Genomic DNA, 20437 nt, shown 5'->3' with positions numbered 1-20437 from the left:
GCAGGGGTGTGGGGTCCAGGCTGGTGGGAGGTGGGGTGGGTTGAATGGTTTGTAAGTGTGGACGGCTGCCACTCTGGCAGGTGAAGGTTCATGTGGCCCAGTGCTGCAGTAATGGTGTTTGCAGCTGAGCAGCAGTGAGAGAGTGTTTAATCTGCTTTCCGACACCACTTCCCTTTCCTCCTGCTGATCCCAGATCTACTCACTGTGTGTACACACTCCAGCGATGCCTGATCCCAGACCTGCTCACTGCACATCACACGCTCCAGCCGACGCCTGATCCCAGACCTGCTCACTGCACATCACACGCTCCAGCCGACTCCTGATCCCAGACCTGCTCACTGCACATCACACACTCCAGCCGACGCCTGATCCCAGATCTACTCGCTGCACATACAGCACATGCTCACACCCACAACTGATCCAAAATCTGTTCACTGCACATCACACACACACACACCCACACCTGATCCCAGATCTGCTTACTGCATAGCACATGCTCCAGCCGATGCCTGATCCCAGACCTGCTTACTCCACAGCACATACTCACACCCACATCTGATCCCAGACATGCTCACTGCACATCACACACCCACACCTGATCCCAGACCTGCTCACTGCACATACAGCACACACTCACACCCACGCCTGATCCCAGATCTGCTCACTGCACAGCACACACTTACACCCACACCTGATCCCAGACCTGCTCACTGCACATCACACGCTCCAGCCGACGCCTGATCCCAGACCTGCTCACTGCACATCACACACTCCAGCCGACTCCTGATCCCAGATCTGCTCACTGCACATCGCGCTCCAGCCGACGCCTGATCCCAGACCTGCTCACTGCACATCACACACTCCAGCCGACTCCTGATCCCAGACCTGCTCACTGCACATCACACTCCAGCTGATGCCTGATCCCAGACCTGCTCACTGCACATCACACACTCCAGCCGACGCCTGATCCCAGACCTTCTCACTGCACATACAGCACACACTTACACCCACACCTGATCCCAGACCTTCTCACTGCACATCACACACTTACACCCACACCTGATCCAAGATCTGCTCACTGCACATCACACACACACACCCACACCTAATCCCAGACTTGCTTACTGCACAGCACACGCTCCAGCCGACGCCTGATCCCAGACCTGTTCACTGCACAGCACACACACACACCCACACCTAATCCCAGACATGCTTACTGCACAGCACACGCTCCAGCCGACGCCTGATCCCAGACCTGTTCACTGCACAGCACACACACACACCCACACCTAATCCCAGACTTGCTTACTGCACAGCACACGCTCCAGCCGACGCCTGATCCCAGACCTGTTCACTGCACAGCACACACACACACCCACACCTAATCCCAGACATGCTTACTGCACAGCACACGCTCCAGCCGACGCCTGATCCCAGACCTGTTCACTGCACAGCACACACTGACACACCTGATCCCAGACCTGCTCAGTGTGCACACGCTCCAGCCGATGCCTGATCCCAAACCTGCTCACTGTGCATCTCACAGTTACAACCACACCTAATCCCAGACCTGCTCACTGCACATCACACACCCACACCTGATCCCAGACCTGCTCACTGCACATCACACACCCACACCTGATCCCAGACCTGCTCACTGCACATCACACACCCACACCTGATCCCAGACCTGCTCACTGCACATCACACACCCACACCTGATCCCAGACCTGCTCACTGCACATCACACACCCACACCTGATCCCAGACCTGCTCACTGCACATCACACACCCACACCTAATCCCAGACCTGCTCACTGCACATCACACACCCACACCTGATCCCAGATCTGCTCACTGCACATCACACACCCACACCTGATCCCAGACCTGCTCACTGCACATCACACACCCACACCTGATCCCAGACCTGCTCACTGCACATCACACACCCACACCTGATCCCAGACCTGCTCACTGCACATCACACACCCACACCTGATCCCAGATCTGCTCACTGCACGTCTGTCTACACTTTATATCCGACTGCTGTAGTGAACCTATATGCCAAATATGCCAACTCTGTTTTCTCTCTCATTCTCCTTTCTTTTTCTTCCTTGTCTCTTTTTATCTTTCACTCTCATTCCTTTTCTTCTGTCCTCACTTCCCTAATTTCTCTCTTACTCTTTTCTCAATTTCACTTTCTTTCTTTCTTTTTTCTTTCTTTCTTTCTTTCTTTCTTTCTTTCTTTCTTTCTTTCGTTCTTTCTTCTCACTCTCTCAACACTCATCCTCTTCTCTTTCTCTCATGTTCAATCTTACCTTCTCCTTTCTTTTTTGTTCACTTTCACTCTTTCCTTCTCCTCTTTCTTTTTCTTCACTTTCACTCTTTCCTTCTTCTTCTCCTTTCTTTTCTTATGCTTTATCCTTTTGTTTCTCTGACTTTTTTCTTTTCTATTTTTTCTCACTTTCTCTAAATTTTCGTCTCATTTTTCTGTCTTTCACTCCACCTTTCTATGTTCTTACCTGAATGCTGATTCCTCTTTTTCTCTCTTTTCTTTTCCTCTTTTTGCTCTTTTTATTCATTTTTTTAAATTATTTTTATTCTCTTCCCTTTTTCTCTTCCCGCTCAATCTTTTTTCTTTTCACCTGTTCTTTCTCTCTCTTTCTTTCTCCTCCTTCCTCTTTTTCCTCTCATTTACTTCCTTATATTTCCCTCATTTCTTCAATCTCACTGTAACTTGTTGAACTCTCTCTCTCTCTCTCTCTCTCTCTCTCTCTGTGTCCTGTAGGAGGCGCTGTCTGTGGTGAGTGAGGATCAGTCTCTGTTTGAGTGTGCGTACAGCGTGGCCCACCAGAGTAAAGCGGAGATGACGGCGTCGGCGGCCGCTGAGTACGGTCAGAGTAAACTGAGCCCGCGAGCGCCTCAGGACTGGCTCACCGCTCCGCCCGGCCGAGTCACCATCAAGATGGAGTGCAGCAGTGGAGGAGGAGCTACAGGGGGTGGAGGAGGAACTGGAGGAGGGCAGGTGAATGGCTCCAGGTGAGCACCAACGCTGAATTGGATTATATTAACTTTTTTTCCAACAGGTGACAACACAGTTATTACAAAGTTATAATGAAGTGTGTTCTGTGAAGTGAGATTGGACTCTGATCAGCATGCTCGTGGAAAGGCAATAGGGTCTGATAGTGGGTTTCCGATAGATGGGACATTTTGTATCTGAATTTCTAGTGTTAGCAATGACATTATCACCCACAGTGTACAGTGCAGTGGCTGGTAATGATTGTAACCTGCGGCATCTGGCTGGAATTGTCTATGCAAACAGATACACAAATAGCAGAAATCACATCAAATTTCAGTGCAGAGGTCCACACACATACCCCGCAGATCTGTGCAGATCTGAGCTGTGTTTAAATGGATGTTTTTAGATGTTACACCTAAGCTTTAGTTTACTATTCCCGCACTTTACTTTAAGGATTAGTCTTTGTTGAGAAATGAGAAGCTTTTAGTAATGTGATTATTATATCAAAGTGATTATTGGCCTGTGATGACATTGCTGAAGCAGTGCCTAAGTGGTTTGGTGCAGCCTCCATTTCTTCATGGTTGCTCCAACAGTGCTCAGTCAGATATCTGGTTTGTATCTGGGATAGATATCACTTAATCAATGCATCAGTCAATTAATTAATCACCTGGGATGTAATAGCATCCACTTAAATCTATATATTTAAATATGGGGCATTTTGTTATTTGCTATCATTATAACCTCATTATTGATGTTATTCAGCGTTTTCCAGCCTCACAGTAAACATTCTGTCAGTTTGAAATATCACTGTAATATAAAGTTTAAATAAAAAAATAAAAAATAGCCTAGTGCACAAAAAAAATCTAATATGTGGGTGGTCCAGCTACTTTGGTAGGGCCAGCTTGATTCAGAGCCAGTGTAGATTCATGCTACCATCACAAACACGTTACCAAATGTTCCATGGCTTTTCAAATTACGTTTCTGCAACCCAGGCAAAAAATCTGGGCTCGGTTTGGGGATCTGGTGCGGAGGATTGGGTGGGTGATGGTGTTTGTGTTGTTAATGAGAGATGTATCTACAGTGTGATCTGCTGAATAAGCCCACCAGACTGCGAGAACTCAACACCCCAGCTCGGTTTGCTACTGGTGTTGAAATGACGGGTTGTGCATGTGGTTGTTTGGGTTTTGAGGCCACCAATTAATGCATCAGGCAGCGCCTGCGCAGGGGCCAGCAGAAACCCACTGTAGATAAACACACACGCATACACGCGCGCACACGATGACACGTCGAGCTGCAGCCGAATCGCAAACCTGAAACAGCTGTACTAAACCCCCACTCCACTTTATGGACCGCCGTAGTCGAAATATTTATAACACACGTCACACACTTGCACAACGAACACATGCACACGCACACACACACACACACACACACCACAGACACCCCAGAACAGAGTAGGCCTAATTTATCTAGTGGTATGATGCCGGGAGGACTGTTCCAACTGGAACAGAGTCAGAGAGTAGGAAAAGATTTACCGTACAGATTAACACACTTTCTCTCTTAATGCTCTCACAGCTGCCGGGACGCAGGAATACACTGGAATCTCAGTGTGTTTTTCTTATGACGGTGGAGGTCTGAATGTCTGCAACACACACACATAAGTAGCGTGTCTGTGCCAATACAGAGATGGATCAATCAGCGATGTTTGGGCCAGTACTGATCACTGATCTTTAACCTTTCCAACCAAACATGGTAATGCATCATCCTGCAAGGCTTCTGTAATGTTCTGCACAGTCTTTCAATATGTAATGTATATTCATTGTTAAAAATGAGCACACCCAGAAGGAGAGAACAAAACTTATTATGTGCTTATGTAATGATGATATACACCAGAGGTCATTAATAGGCAAACCGCGGCCAATCATGTGTGTTGTAAGATCATCAAACGCTCTCCTCTGCCAATCAGATCTGTGCAGATGCAGGAGCGCGGAGCGCACACAGGCAAAGTACACAGTGAGTAGCAGCAGTCGGAGAATAAAGTGAGAAAGCCTGATTCAGATGGTGCGCACCAGAAAAAGAGATTAAAATACTACCTTTATAAAACATACTAACAGTAATGTAACCTCACTGTGTTACTTGGAGGAATTAAATACAAACAACCGAGACAAGAGTGCAAAATAATCCACTTTACTTCACCTGATCAGAAACTCCTCAGCAAGAAAAAAAAACTCCCGAGCTTGCAGGAGCTCTCTCTCTCTACTCCCAAAACAACCCTGCCTCAAAACTAAGGCAACCCCCAGGGTACAAAAAGCATTGGCAAAAAAAATAAATCACCCTTTTCTCCATTATTTTTGCAATTTAAGCTCTTCAGCTCCAGTCAGCAGTCAGAAATGGTAAAAAATGTAATGCACAAAATTTTGCAAGAAAACTGTTAGGGGCTTTTAGAAAAAAAATGAACTAAAACCTGAAGTATTGTAGTATATTGGAAAAGTATACAGTAAAATAAAACCCTGAAAAAATCATGAAGCTTTAGCCTTTAGTTTAGCTTAACATGATTGGACTAAGTCTCAGATTCAGCAGTGAGGAGAAGAATTAGAGATCACAGATGTTGCAGCTGGGCCTGTAGGTCCTGCACACCCAAATTGGTCCCATACTAGTCCCAACTGGTCTCATAAATGCTTGATTGGCGATTGGGCAGTGCATGAAAGTTGTTGCAATCTGATGGAGACATTATTTGGAAACCCTTGTTGTGTGTGGGTGAGCATTATCCTGCTGAAACATGCCATTTGGCCTGTGCCATGGCAGTTCTTGGGTGGTTATGCCCATCAAAGCCAGATATCTCTCAGATGAGTGTAACAGGTGTTCTCTGAGGCATCCCAAGTATCACAATTGAGTATATTAATGTTTGTAACAACTTATGTACGAACAAATGAACTTTATTATATTCTTATTTATCAATGAGAAATGTTAAATCTTCACAATAAATCTGGTGATGTTTTATGAATACAACCCACTTATAGATGCTAATTATCATTAGGAAAAAAATCATCCCATTTTGGTAATTCTATCTGTTTGGTTAAACCAGAGGTCAATATAATTTATAATGTGTAATACATTGGCAAATATTATGACAGTAATAAAAAAAAAAACTAAATGAAGAAAAGATTGATCATCACAAAGTTGCTGGCAAAGCTGCTGCCGCCATTGATTTGTTCTTTGTTATTCTACAAACACAGATGATAGCAGTACATCTTACGATTTCCCAGTAATTGATCACATCCATACTTTTATCTCTGTATTAAAAACCAACCAAAAAATCACCAGATGTTGAGGTGGCTGCTATCCACCACTAGACGCATATTTCACATTCATTCTCGGAAGAGTGACACGTCATGATCTTCTGTCTGACCTGTTCATCTTTATCAGGCAGAAATCAATCTCAGGATGTAAATCTCAGGCTGATCTTCTAACTAAATACCTACAAAATAAAAATACACATTTGTTTTTGCTCACACCTTATACAGCTTATACAGGTAACACTCTATAATTAGTTTACATCCTGATATCTCTTGAGATTTGGCATGTCTTGCCAAATAAATAAAAGGGTTATACCTGATAAAATGTGATCAAGTCAAATCAAATTAATTTATAAAGCGCTTTTTACAACTGATTTATAGAAACAAAGGCAAACCTTGGTAGGATGAAGAAACCTTGGGAGGAGCTAAGGCTCACATGTACAATCAAGGCTAATACAAGGGGGGACCCATCCTCCTCTGGTCGGACTACTTATACAGGAATGTTAAAAAGTCAATATTCATCCACATAAGTCTACAGCTAATGTATTCAGGTGCATATCAACACCAGTAATGGAAGCAGTTCGAAAATTCCTAGTTATGAATTCCTAGTTAGTTCATTTAAAGAGTAAGCAAGTAGTCCAAAGCCTCCTGGCGGTAGCAGCAATGGGTTTTCTCTGCATGTTAAGAGGTAGTGATGAGAGACTTTGGCTGTGCTAGCTGTGTAAAACTAAACCAGCACCTTCTGATAAAGATCTGCTTTAAAGACCAGGCCTGCAGAAGTCAGTGTGGGAGTACAGGGGAGAATAATGTCTACATTTCTGTTATTAATTTTTCTCCAAAGAAATAAGCATAAGGAGCTCCTTAGTACAAACTTTTCACCTGCAACTTGCTGATTTGCCATGAAAATAATAGTAGAACTCAGATTGCTGGTCAAAAGTTTAAGCTCTTTGGTCCAGTCAATAACTGAAAAAGGTACCAAATCCAGTGTACAAAATTGTTCCCAGGAAAACAAATGAACTAACTGAATTAAAAAATAATAATAATGTCAATTTACACTGTAATGTCAATTTTCACTATGTACTGCTCTATACTTTAGAGAAATTACAGATAAAGCCAGTGAGTACTGTTTCTACACATTCAAAAGACTCCTGGAAACTGAAATAAACTGGTACAGGAAGAGTCAGGTCCGGCTGACCCACATGGCAACAGCTTTAGCCTTTAGTTTAGCTTAACATGATTGAACTGAGCCTCAGTTGTAGCTGAAAGAGAAGAATTAGAGATCTGACAGGTAAAGTTATTAGCAGTAATGAAGGCCATTGCCAAGATAAGAGAATAAAAAGTAGCTTGTCTGGGCCATACAGCACTGATACTGGACAACCAAAAAGTAGGAGTTGTTCTAAAACCTTTGATCGGTAGTGTATATTTGTCCAAATATTTGTGGACACCCCTTTTAAGGCATTCAGCAACTTTGAGTAGCACCCATTGCTAGTGTAAATTAACACACAGAGCTAGTTTAGTGCCTATAGAGGAGTATTGCCAATAGAATAGGACTCTCTAGAGCAGCTACTGTAAACACCAACCTATTGGCACCATTCCTAATGTCATGTGTGGGCTCTGTGGGTGTAGCAGTAGCAGTGGAGCAGTAGCAGTGTCTTCTGTGAAACAATGGTCTTTTATCCAATACTTTTGAGAATGAGTTGGAGAGTTGGGGATGACCTCACTCATGTTTTTATGTCCCTGAATGCAATCAGATCCTCACAGAAATGCTCTAAAAACTCTAAAAGCCTAATTATTCATCTCAATTTTAAAGGAAACAATAAAAGAACAGGTGTCCCAAGATGTTTGCCAGTATGAAAGATAAAATTATTCAAAATCTTATGTGATATCATGTTATATTTTCAAATCAAGGCCTTCCCAGTTCAGCTCAACAGGTTCCCCTTAATTTGAAAGATAAAAATAATGGCTATCCATAACTACTGCCTTTACTGAAGAATCATTTTAGTATCCCTGCTTTTTATAGGTTTCTGACACTTGAATGGGACAGTATTAAGGGCTTGGGGCTGTGCGTGTGCTTGGCAGTCTGTGGTGAGTGTGACGGGACATTCCAGCAGTGATCCCGCACATCTGCTGCTCAGTCTGGGGCCAGATGTGCGGACAGGGACAGAGCTGGTGTGTGCCCAGTGCGCTTCACACACACTTACGCTGCTTCAAGAATACAAATAGCGAGCCTGCCTTCAGTTTCTGAGACAGGGCGCCTGCTCAGCCTCCAAAGCACCTTGACACAACTGCTCTAAATATTTTTTATCATGACACAATTAGTTCTGACCCTGCAATGTGATTGGCTGAGAGGCGTTTTATGAGTGACATTATTAGCCGGTAATGCACTGTAACCAACTGAAGCTCTCCATGTATTACTCCACCACATACAGGTAACTTAGCAATGATGCAGCGCTTACAAACCAAACAGCACAGCTACAAACAGAGCAGCAATGGAACTATTTTGACTCGCAGAGTGTTTATAACCAAACATTTTGTATTTTTTTTGTCTCTTTAGCTCAAAATCTTTTGATAAACCATTATAGTGGAATTGTGGTATAATCGCAATAATATGTTTGAGGTTCGTGCTATAATGCACTCCCTCTCATGTATTATTGCTTAAATACACCTCTATAAGGGGTGAGGTGTTAGCACTGTATATGTGAGTGTGCTCTTGGCAATGTAATGAATTATCAATTGTCAATAGTTCAAGTGAGGTCTGATTGTAGGTGCCAGATGGATAAGACATTCCCTATCTGAACTGATGCAGTCATTTATCATTTCTCAATCTGCAGTATCGTGTGTGAACCAGTAATATGCCATAGAAGGCATTACTGCCCACAGTGGACAGTGCAGTCAATGGTGATGATTGTGACTGGCAGCATCTGGCTAGAACTCTGTCCCATGACATTTGTGTGTCAGTTTATTTGCTAGGTTTTTAACTTGGAGTGCTTCTCTCTTCTTGCACTTATTTTAGTGCAATTTAGCATGGATCAGTGGCAGAAATGTCAGTAGTTCATAGCTGTAGTAATTATCTGGGCACTAAATCAGGTTAAACTGCACCTGAACAGATATAATAAGTATATTTGATGGATGGGTTGGATCAACTTTGGATCACGTTCTTACCAGAAACAGCCCACTGCAGATTTCATTTGGGACCGAACCAAGACCAAGACCTGCAATAACTGTTTTCAGACCTGCCAAATGAAGCAGACCAAGACGGTGAACAAATCAGAGTCAATTTTAACCAAAATAAATAATGATAGTGTGAAAATAGCTATGCTCTATCCAGCACATTTGTCCAACACACACAGCTTCCCTCTGTCTTTCCTCACTATCGCTTTTACACACTTTGAACTGTGAACATTACTTTAAAACAATTTGGAAAACACATGGCTAGAAAAATGCACTCCACACAGAGATTGCATGGCCTCCATATCTATGCAATGAAGAAACACTTTCAAACGAGACAACAAGACACTCACGTTGCGTATGTCTTCTATTCTAAAGATTATTTTCTGCTTTTTTGGACGAGATTTCCCACAAATAAAGCGCTGTTCTTCTTTGTTTACACAACAGCCACATTGTCTTGATCTATCTTCTAAAAGAAGAACCAAAGTGTAGCCATAGTAACAGTCATTTTGATGATGTTGCCATAATGGGTCTGTTCCCACGCTCATGAAGTTATGATGAAATGGATGGAGCTCTATGAATTTTGACCTGGCCCTTCAGAGTGAGGTTGCATTGGGTCACATAATAAAATGGGCTAATCATATTATAGTCTCTTTTATAAAGGTGGGATTTGGGACATTTTTACCTGATGTGTTTATATACACTCTATTGGCACCATGTTTATTGCACAGCATGGACTAGGAGGATAAAAATTCCATAGAATTGAGTTGTGAAGCAGTATGACTATGTTTTCTGTAATTTTGCTGCTCCATACAGTATTTTTGGGATGAGTCGGGTTGGTGTGTTGGGATGAGAGGATGGTGTTGGGGTTGTATCATGTGGTATCCTGACCTCATTAATGCTCTTGTTGCTGAATGCAATCAAATCTTCACATCAGTGCTTTAACCCTTGTGTGGTGTTCATATTTTTGTTACTCGTTTATTTTGTTACTTGTATTTAATTCAGCAAAATTAAGCAATTTTACATTAAAATGCTTTACACATGCTTGCTTCACCTAAATTGCAAGCAATATAAACAGCTTACATGGTTAATATTTGCCCTTTACCTTTCTTATGTTACATTTCTTTCAAAAAGTGCTACTCTTTTTTTTATTAGTTTTTTAATAAAATGTAAAAGAAAATGAATTAAACTCAAGATATGAGTAGAAAATTTGTTTAGTTTCAAATTTACAAATGAAGCAATGTTTATTAGCCTTTGGCCAAACATACTGTATGTAATATAAATGTGTGTGTGTGGGGGGTGGGGGGGTGTAGCGTGTGTGTTTATCGAAATTGTGTTTTGATATATGTTTTTTACCAAAAATGAGCCAATGCCAATGAGTTTGAGTTGGAAAAAATATTTTTTTTGTATCATTTGATGAAAAATGAAAACGGGTCCCACAGACCCGAACACTACACAAGGGTTAAAAACTAGTAGAAAGCCTTTTCTCTAAACATTAAAGACCTTAACTCCAACAGAAGAAGCCTAAAATCTTATTTTAGTACTTCTGATCTTTTGTAGAGAACAATGAATGCAGGTGTCCCAATGTTTTTGTCCCTAAAAGAATTTATCTTTTCATTATCGTTTATATTGTTTAGTTTTTTTTTTTATTCATGCCACAATCACACATTCTTACTCTACGAAAAATAAACTAGAATAGTGCAGTAAACATTAAGCAGCACGTGTCGTGGCGGCTCATTTCATCAACAGCTGTAACCAGCCCACCTCTATTGCACCAAAATGCGGCCATGTTGGTCACAAATGCCACGAGTGCTCTGACCAAACAGGAAGTGGTGGCCATGCAGACACAAACATTCCCTCACAAGATGTTATAACATGCAGTCAGCTACAGTGAAGTGCTCTAGAAGCAGAAACACCATTCTTACATTCTTAACAGTTCTTGAGCTATTGAGAAGCTTTGAAAACTTGATTTTGGGCGTCAGTGTGTCTTTGCTATTGTAACGTCAGGAAAAGTACTTATTGCGCATCTCAAAATGCACAAACAGCATGTACTTATTCTCTTACATAATCATGTTTGTGTTGACTGTTGGCAGGGTGTAAGATAACAATTAGCATCGTGACACCTTGTGCAGAGTGTAAGAAAGGGTATAATAACCCAAACACAATTCCTAGAATATAAATAAATTTACAAAACCTGTGGAGAAGAAGAAGAATACACTAAGTGTAATAGAAGCTTTATTAGATATTAATCCTCAAGAAAGAAGTGGGTCTTCAGTCGACACTTGAAGATAGCAAGTGATCTGCTGTTCAGACACTCTAGACAAGGCGGAATTTGTTCCACCACTTGGTGGCAGGACAGACAACAGCCTGGATGCTTGTGTTCCATGCGTCCTGATAGATGGTGAGTCAAGCTAAGCCATGCTTGAAATACTGTGAAGGGCTCTAGGTAAAGATCAGATTTTGTCCATTTTCATCAAGAGCCTGGTCATTTTTGGATTTGTAGACTAGAGTCACCCTGTGTTTGCACTAGCTGGCAACGGTTCAACCAATGAGCATTCATTTTCTATAGGATTACCCAATTTGTAAGCAAGATTCAACAATAAGCAGCCCATTAAATTATTTTGACCACTCATAGACACAGTGATCTGAAGTCCTAGCTTCTGCTCTCTGAAATTTTGATTCCTAAAATGTTTTGTTCCTATTTTCAACAGAGGGATTCTGTACATGGAGTAGAAGCTCACAACCACTGTTTTTTTTTCGTTTCCTGTTTTATGTGGTGCACATTATGAAATATACAAGAGGATTAAAAGAAAAATGAAGCTTGAAAGAACGTAGCAGATGGCTCTTTAGCGTAGCTTGCTAGATTAGCCAGCATGCTAACTGGCCACACTGATATGATCTTAAACACACCCACAAAAGACAAACTTTGGCAAGTTAGCAACTGGCCCATTGCCAGTGGGTCAATGTTTTATATCTTTTTTTTTTTCGGGCTGCTAATGCACTGTAAGCCTGGATAAGTTGAATTTACTTAAAAAAATTGAGGAAACCGGTTGCCTTAAAAAAGTAACGGGTAATGAAAACTTAAGTTAGCATAACTTAGAACATCAAGTTATTACAACTAAAGGGGAAGTTGATTTAACTTTTTTTATTTTTGTTATACTGTAAGACTGGATAAGTTGAGTTTACTTAACTTTTTTAAGGCTGCCGGTTTGCTTACCTTATTAAATAATGGGTAATGAATCTTGAGTCAGAATAAATTAAAACATCAAGTTATTACAACTAAAGGGGAACTTGATTTATTTCTAAGGTAGCCCAGGGGGAATCACTACACACCTATGCCAATGGAAAAGAAGCTGCCAATGGCATCAGACTAAACTCAGTTATTATAAGTGAGTTCAACTCAAAGATCTCAGTTTGAATAGTACAGTATATGTGCACACAAATGTGCAACTAACTAAAAATAGTAATGTTTAGAAATATCCAATTTTATGTAAAACAGACTTAAATCATTTGAGTTCAAACAACATTTGGGTTTACAGTGTGGAAGTCAGTGAAGAGTACACAGCAAGGAAGTGTCATAGCTGAAGTTCAGATAGGGTGACCAAACGTCCGTATTTCCCGGGACATGTCCGTATTTCACGTCCTGTCCCGGGCGTCCCGGGTTTTTTTCAAAAAGTGAGGAAATGTCCTGTTTTTTAAATTACCTTCATTGGACCATTACATTTACAGGCACTAGGGCACTGCGCACGGCGCTGCATGTGACATAATCCCTGAGTCGCGTCAGTGAGAGCAGCCCAATTTTCAGCCCCTTTAGCGACTACCGACAAATCTAGAGAGTTTTTGTGGTGTTATTGGAGACTTTTGGCGATTCTGAGATGAACACACGCTCGCTGCTGCCGTGAGCCCCGCCCACAACACTCACACACCGCTCCACCAACACCGTGCCCACAGCCGCCGCTGACTGACCCCGCCCCGTATTTACAGATCAGGATGTAAATATAACTGTCTTCAGTGTGACACGAAAAAAATATTGAATTTAACTCACACAGTCTCAGTCAGTCTCTCACCTCATTCACCACGTAGCCTGTCACTCACCTCCTCCACAGTGTCTGCCTCTTTATAAAAGGCTAAATATCTATTGAACAATTTGTCTATGATAGCTTTAAAAATACAGAAAATAAAACAAACAAAAACCCTAAAAAAAACGTAAATTAACACTTCTGGCTAACTGCTGCTCTGATAATAACATTTAAAAACACGGCCAAAAAAAAAACTAATTAATGTAATTCACTGTAAAAAAGTGACGGCCTATTTAAAAAGCAACAGATGTTGTTTATTTGTAACATTTCTAACATATTTAGGGTGTTTTTCACACACTTTTTTCACTCCCACAATCTTAATCCTTTACAGCTTCAAAAACATGTATTATGCAAATTAGGTGTTGACGTCATTTAGCGAACCAGGGGATTGACATGGTGATCTCCAAGGCTGCAAGGATGCCCACATCTACTATAAGTTGAGAAATGAGTAAAAATGTGATTTTGATTTGTGTTAGTGTGTTTTTTGGTCTGTGCAGGAGTTCTCCAGATGACTGTGGTGTAGGTAAAGGGAAGATAGCAGGTGGAGGAGAAGGTGCTCCTATGACCTACAGCAACTACATGGAAGACAAACACATCCCCCCACCCAACATGACCACCAACGAACGCAGAGTCATCGTTCCTGCAGGTCTCTCTCTCTCTCTTTGTTTCTCTTTTTTCTCTCTCTCATACACACACATTCACACGCCAACACACACATACACTCGAGCATACACTTGAGCATATGCTTTTTGTCTTTCTTTGGCATTTAGATTATTGGTACCTACTTTATACAGATTTTTATTGTTAAAAAAAGAGCAGAATCCATTTAAACTTAAATTTAAATGTATCAATGAAAACTGATAAATTAATAGATCCCGCACTCTCCACCACTCTCTGTATATTATAGTTTCCTTATGTCTGATGTACAGAAACTAGTGTGTGTGTGTGTGTGTGTGTTGCTGGAAGTGCACTGTCCTTGTCTAGACCGTTTCCTTTGGTCAGAAACTCTAAAAGGGTGGGGAGCATTGAAGTCTGCCAAGTGAGAGAGAAAGAGAGAAGGATTTTCTTATCAAAGCTCAGGGACCCATGCTAGATTCTTCAGAGCTCTTAAATAGTTACGTCCTTTTTCTGGGTCTGGAAAAAAAAAAACGACCCTAAAATGAGCAAATAAAGTCCCAAAATATCCTTTTACACAATGTCTTACTCAGAACACCCAAAACATTAACTCTTCGTAGTCATTACAGACAGACTTTACTATCACTCTTATTATAATGTTTCTAATGGTAACAATACAATAATTATTAGTAGATCAATATAATTGAATTTTGTGATCTAATTTTTCTAATTTTTAAAAAACAGTTACATACATACAGAATTTAACTTAATTTATATTAAGTTATGAAAATCAATTGTTTTGAGTTGCTTTGACTATTTTGTGATCATAATGACAAACATTGTACTGATTAATAATACAATACTGATTAATAGCATCTACACTTTATAGGCAGTGTAATTAGCCATTTATTGTTATATTATGTATTTCTTTTTTTTTTTATTATAAAGAAATTACATTATTAATTAAAAAATATTATTTAAGAAATTTAAAATGTATAAATGTCTTTACATTGTATCAAAAATGTATTTTTTACATTTTACGGCATTTATCTGACACTTTTATCCAAAATGACTTACAAGGTAGTTCCTATTAAAGCGGTGAACCAGTGTAGATATAAGTGTAGCACAGCATATTCACCCAAACCAGGAATTGAACTCTCCCAATTGAACAGTCTCCCACATGATGTGGTAGCTCACTAGAGAAGTGGTGTTATCCACTGCACCACACAAACCACTGATGAACCGACCAATAGAATTGCTCCCAAATGGCCACATAGCGTTTGAGAAATATCTCTTTGAATACTTAAACATTGAATATTTGGAGTGTTTATGGAACTATTACATTTTTTTTTTAATTTGTGTTCAATTTTGTGTCTTATCTTTTTTTAAAGTGTATTGTTTATATTCTTTAGCTGTTTTTCTGCTAATTAAGTCTGATTCCTTTATATATTGTTTAATTTTGTGGAACAAATGAAACCCAATAGTAATCAATGCTTTAATTTAAAGCCTTAGTGTTTTACATTATATGGACTCCTAACAGCACAGTAACTCACAAATCCATATTAAAGACCAGTCATGCAAACAATAATAAAAATATCATGATATACCGTGAAACCATCAGAATCTTGAAAAATATCGTGATATGCATTTTTGGCCATACCGCCCAGCACTAATTCATATTTTAAAAACAACAAAAATATTTCTGTGCTCTGAGTCTTTCTCGGGTTGGGCAATGCGCTCTGTCTCCCAGTGCAACTTCCTCCTCAACTGAAGCTGACAGGCAGAGAGAGACGGTGCGTTTAGTGCATCCTGTTTTCGTTGTGTGGAGGGACAATGGACGCAGGGGACGCAGGAATGCAGCGAGAGGGCAGGAAGCACATCCCTCAGAGCTCAGAGCTCAACAGATTTGTGAGGTTTCCCTCGTAAAAGAGGCCGGCAGACCTCAGCGGGGCTACCTGCTAAAATGAAGGTTAAAACAACACACTGTAAAAAAAGAAAAGAAGAGAAATTATTTGTTGCTTTAGCTAAAAAGTGAGTCGCCCAACTGCCTCACAGTTCTGACTTTACCCTACGTCTAATGGGTCGTTAACCCAGCAGTAATTTGTGTTACTATTCTATTAACTTATTATTTGAAATGCAATAAAATCATAAGAGTCCTGCAGCCAGTTTAGCTTTCTCTTACTTTTTTATCATCCCAAATTAAAATTTTACTGTGGCAAACAGGAGTGGCAGTGTTAACACTCTTTCACAGACTGGAAACCTGGCTTACAGCCATGTAACAGAGCTAAAGTGGATAAAATGACACGGATCTGACTTGTTAAAAGCTGTGTGAACAAACAAAAATGACTCTATACCATAATGTGTTGTTTTGCTGTAAATTCACTTAATTCTGAATTAATTGGTTTTATTTATTTATTTATTTATTTATTTATTTTCGTTTTTTTTTTCACATAAAAAAATACCTAAAAAAAATAATTGTCAGCATGTTTTAAAATCTTACAGCATGTATGATACACTTCACTGCTAATATGTAGAAACTATCATCTTTACGCAAAAGTGTTGTTTTGTAGTAAATTATCTGAATGGAGTTTACTGAGTTTAAAAAGGCTCTATCTGTTTCTCATTTAAAATAAATAAATAAATGAATTAACATGAACAGTACACTTTTTTACATCATAAAAAAAACATTTTTATTTATCTCTCTATTCAACATGTATCCATCTATTCACATTTGAATTAAAGGCTAAAAATAAATATGATATAATATGAATATAATATAATCAGAAGTGCATTTTCCGAACCTTATTAACAACCTAAATTTAAGAACACTCGTTTTTTAAGTGTTTCCAAAGTCACAAACCACCAGTTTAAACACATTTTCTCAGTGTTATTGCACCAAATAAGTTTAATGAAACTAATAACAAATAAGTATTAAATTACTGGTGAAAAAATAAAAATGAAAAACATTATACTTGCAAATTATATTTAATATTAAATTACATCTAAAATAAATGAATAATACATTTATACGCCAAAAAGGTTAGCATATACAGATTTTTTCCCCAAAGACTCTCTCGCTATCTTTAATAAACTCCTGAAGACAGAGCTCTTCAAAGAGCACTTACTCTCCTAACACCTCTAACTAACTACCTTCTACTACCAGGTCAGGAGAATCTCTCACTATCTTTAATAAACTCCTGAAGACAGAGCTCTTCAAAGAGCACTTACTCTCCTAACACCTCTAACTAACTACCTTCTACTACCAGATCAGGAGAATCTCTCACTATCTTTTATAAACTCCTGAAGACAGAGCTCTTCAAAGAGCACTTACTCTCCTAACACCTCTAACTAACTACCTTCTACTACCAGATCAGGAGAATCTCTCACTATCTTTTATAAACTCCTGAAGACAGAGCTCTTCAAAGAGCACTTACTCTCCTAACACCTCTAACTAACTACCTTCTACTACCAGATCAGGAGAATCTCTCACTATCTTTTATAAACTCCTGAAGACAGAGCTCTTCAAAGAGCACTTACTCTCCTAACACCTCTAACACACTAACTACTTCTAACCTCATTCCCTTCTTCCCCTCCTTCACTCCTCTATCCCATTATTTCTCTTCGACCTCCTTTAGGCCATATCTAAAGATGTTTTACCTTTAACTTCTATTATTTTGTACTTGACTATTGTAAGTCGCTTTGGACAAAAGCATCTGCCAAATGTAATGTAATGTAATGTAATGTAGAGACATATCAGATATAGAGATAATGAAGAAAATCGTAGCACCATTTAAAAGAGAACTTAACAGTCTTTCCAACATTATAATATGTTTTAACAGAAATCATTGTCACATCAAATATATAATCTACCAAACACAACTTTCCTTACTTTTTGTGCTATGTTTATACAGTGATATATTCTGAGATCTTATCATCTGTGTGCTCTATCACATGCACAGGAAACGTACACCCTTAACCACTGCAAGTGCAACAGCAGATTACATTTAACCCTATGGCTTCAATTTAAGTGTTTAACCCTTGTGTGGTGTTCGGGTCTGTGGGACCCATTTTCATTTTTCATCAAATGATACTAAAAAAACATTTTTTCTAACTCAAACTCATTGGCATTGGCTCATTTTTTGTGAAAAACATATATCAAAACACATTTTCGATAAACACACACTGTACACCCCCCCACCCCCCCCTACACATTTATATTACATACAGTATGTTTGGCCAAGGGCTAATAAACATTGCTTCATTTGTAAATTTGAAACTAAACAAATTTCTACTCATATCTTGAGTTTAATTCATTTTCTTTAACATTTTATTAAAAAACTAATAAAAAAAAAAGAGTAGCACTTTTTAAAAGAAATGTAACATAAGAAAGGTAAAGGGCAAATATTAACCATGTAAGCTGTTTATATTGCTTGCAATTTAGGTGAAGCAAGCATGTGTAACGAGTAACAAAAATATGAACACCACACAAGGGTTAATAACATTTTACAGACGCCACTCATACTTAAAAATTATCTGTAATGCCTGTTATATTTTGGATTGAACCTTTTTAAACAACATAATTTATATCACACATACAGAAATGTGTGATATAGGGATTATATATACGTATCATGTACAGAAGCTATAAACAGGAAAACGTCCAGGTAGGGATAAAAGTTTCGTCCTGTGAATGTTTACCATTACAACACAGCGACATTCCAGTGGCATTGTGTGAATATCAGATAAGACTTGCATTAAACCACATGTGGGACCCTACAATGACATTCTGGGAATGTGTTAGGACTTAGGAATGTGATTTTGTCAGCTGGGAAGGTATGTAAATCCCTGTGATAATTACAGTACATCCAGTCTGTCCTCTCCTGACTCAACATCATCTTCATCATATCTCACAGATCCTGTCTTTTTAAGCACAGAGACATCTTTTGTATCACAGCCACACTCTTTGTTTTCACCACTAAAGAATAAACAAGCCATAAATACCCAAATATTGCTTTATAAATGCGCTATTCAATGCATATGAATGTGTTATAAAGCCTCAATTTAGGTAGCCTTTAAATAAAGTGTAAATCAGTATTTTAGCAAAAGGCTGCAACATAGAGGCTACAAAATTGTGTGTATATATACTGTCATGATAACAACAATATTGACTTATTGTATAATAAATGTAAATGACCTTAGTAATATTTAATAATAATAATGGTGATTTTGTCTATTCTGTTTATTTGTATGTTTGTTCACATATATAACTGTTAATTGTTCACATATATAGCAGTCACTGACCAATGCTTTAATACGTGTGACTCCATACACACACAGTGTGAATGGACTGCAGCAGGTGAAGAATCTGTGATTAAATAAAATGTAGTTGTCTTTTAAAGGGAATAGTTGTTTAGTTAGGCTGTTCTTTTTAATCATTATGTCAGTGGCATTCAATGATATATTCTCATAGAATTACAATATTATCGTTTATCACAATAATTCCTGGGACAATATATCATGCACAAAAAAATCTGATCATGACCTGTCTAATTGCATATGAAGAAATATCAGATATTGGCTTACAATCCCTGCTTAAAACAGATTGTCGCAACATTCAGATTTGAACAGGTCCTGCCTTCCATGATTTTCCATACCAATTATTATATTTTTATTAGTAGTAGTATTTTTCGCATTAAGCATACATAAGGCACACCGGATTATAAGACGCATTATGCATCACTAGTAAGGAACAGGGGTGTCACCATGTTGTCCATCTAATTCAGCAAGTCTTTTCGCTGGGTGGTGAGGTGAGGTTGGTAACTAAGTTAAGAAAGCTAAGCTAAGTAAACAAAACTGTAATTCTTAAGTCAAACGAGCGCTGGATGTTAATCTACACAGATTTCTTTCCTGAAACCTATTTGGGTGAGTAAAGCGCTTAAAGAGCTTAGATTCCCCAATTTTTCCAGCACTAAAGCTGGAGCATTACCATTAACTGAGTGTTCTGGTAAGCCAGGACAATATTAGCTAGCGGTTTGTCCCATGTAGCAGGCTACAGGCCAATAATACTTGCCTCTAAACAGCAAAAGAGCTAGGGTTTAGCACGATTAGCAAATAATGCTAATACTAGCATAATTACTGGAGAACTAAACTGAAACTCTTGTAGAGCAGAGTGGCTTAACTGCTCCTTACAACCTGACTGGGCACTGATCATTTTTGGGAGAATCAAAGGAATTTACTTGCACTTTACAGTGCGGGAA

General features: G+C 39.3%; 1 protein-coding gene across 4 annotated transcripts in view; it reads left to right on the top strand.

The window, feature by feature from the left end:
- erg (ETS transcription factor ERG) overlaps nt 1–20437 on the top strand; it is a 102798-nt gene that overhangs the window by 70399 nt on the left and 11962 nt on the right. For all 4 annotated transcript variants that reach the window (XM_007247281.4, XM_015605342.3, XM_022681418.2 and 1 more), the window contains 2 exons: nt 2792–3042; nt 14063–14211. In XM_007247281.4, coding sequence (XP_007247343.3) covers nt 2792–3042; nt 14063–14211 — 400 coding nt within the window. The remainder of the gene's footprint in view (nt 1–2791; nt 3043–14062; nt 14212–20437) is intronic.

The sequence above is a fragment of the Astyanax mexicanus genome, chromosome 20, assembly GCF_023375975.1.
Source record: "Astyanax mexicanus isolate ESR-SI-001 chromosome 20, AstMex3_surface, whole genome shotgun sequence".
Taxonomy (NCBI): domain Eukaryota; kingdom Metazoa; phylum Chordata; class Actinopteri; order Characiformes; family Acestrorhamphidae; genus Astyanax; species Astyanax mexicanus.
Note: the sequence above shows the minus strand (reverse complement) of the source record. Positions and strands in the feature narration are given on the sequence as shown.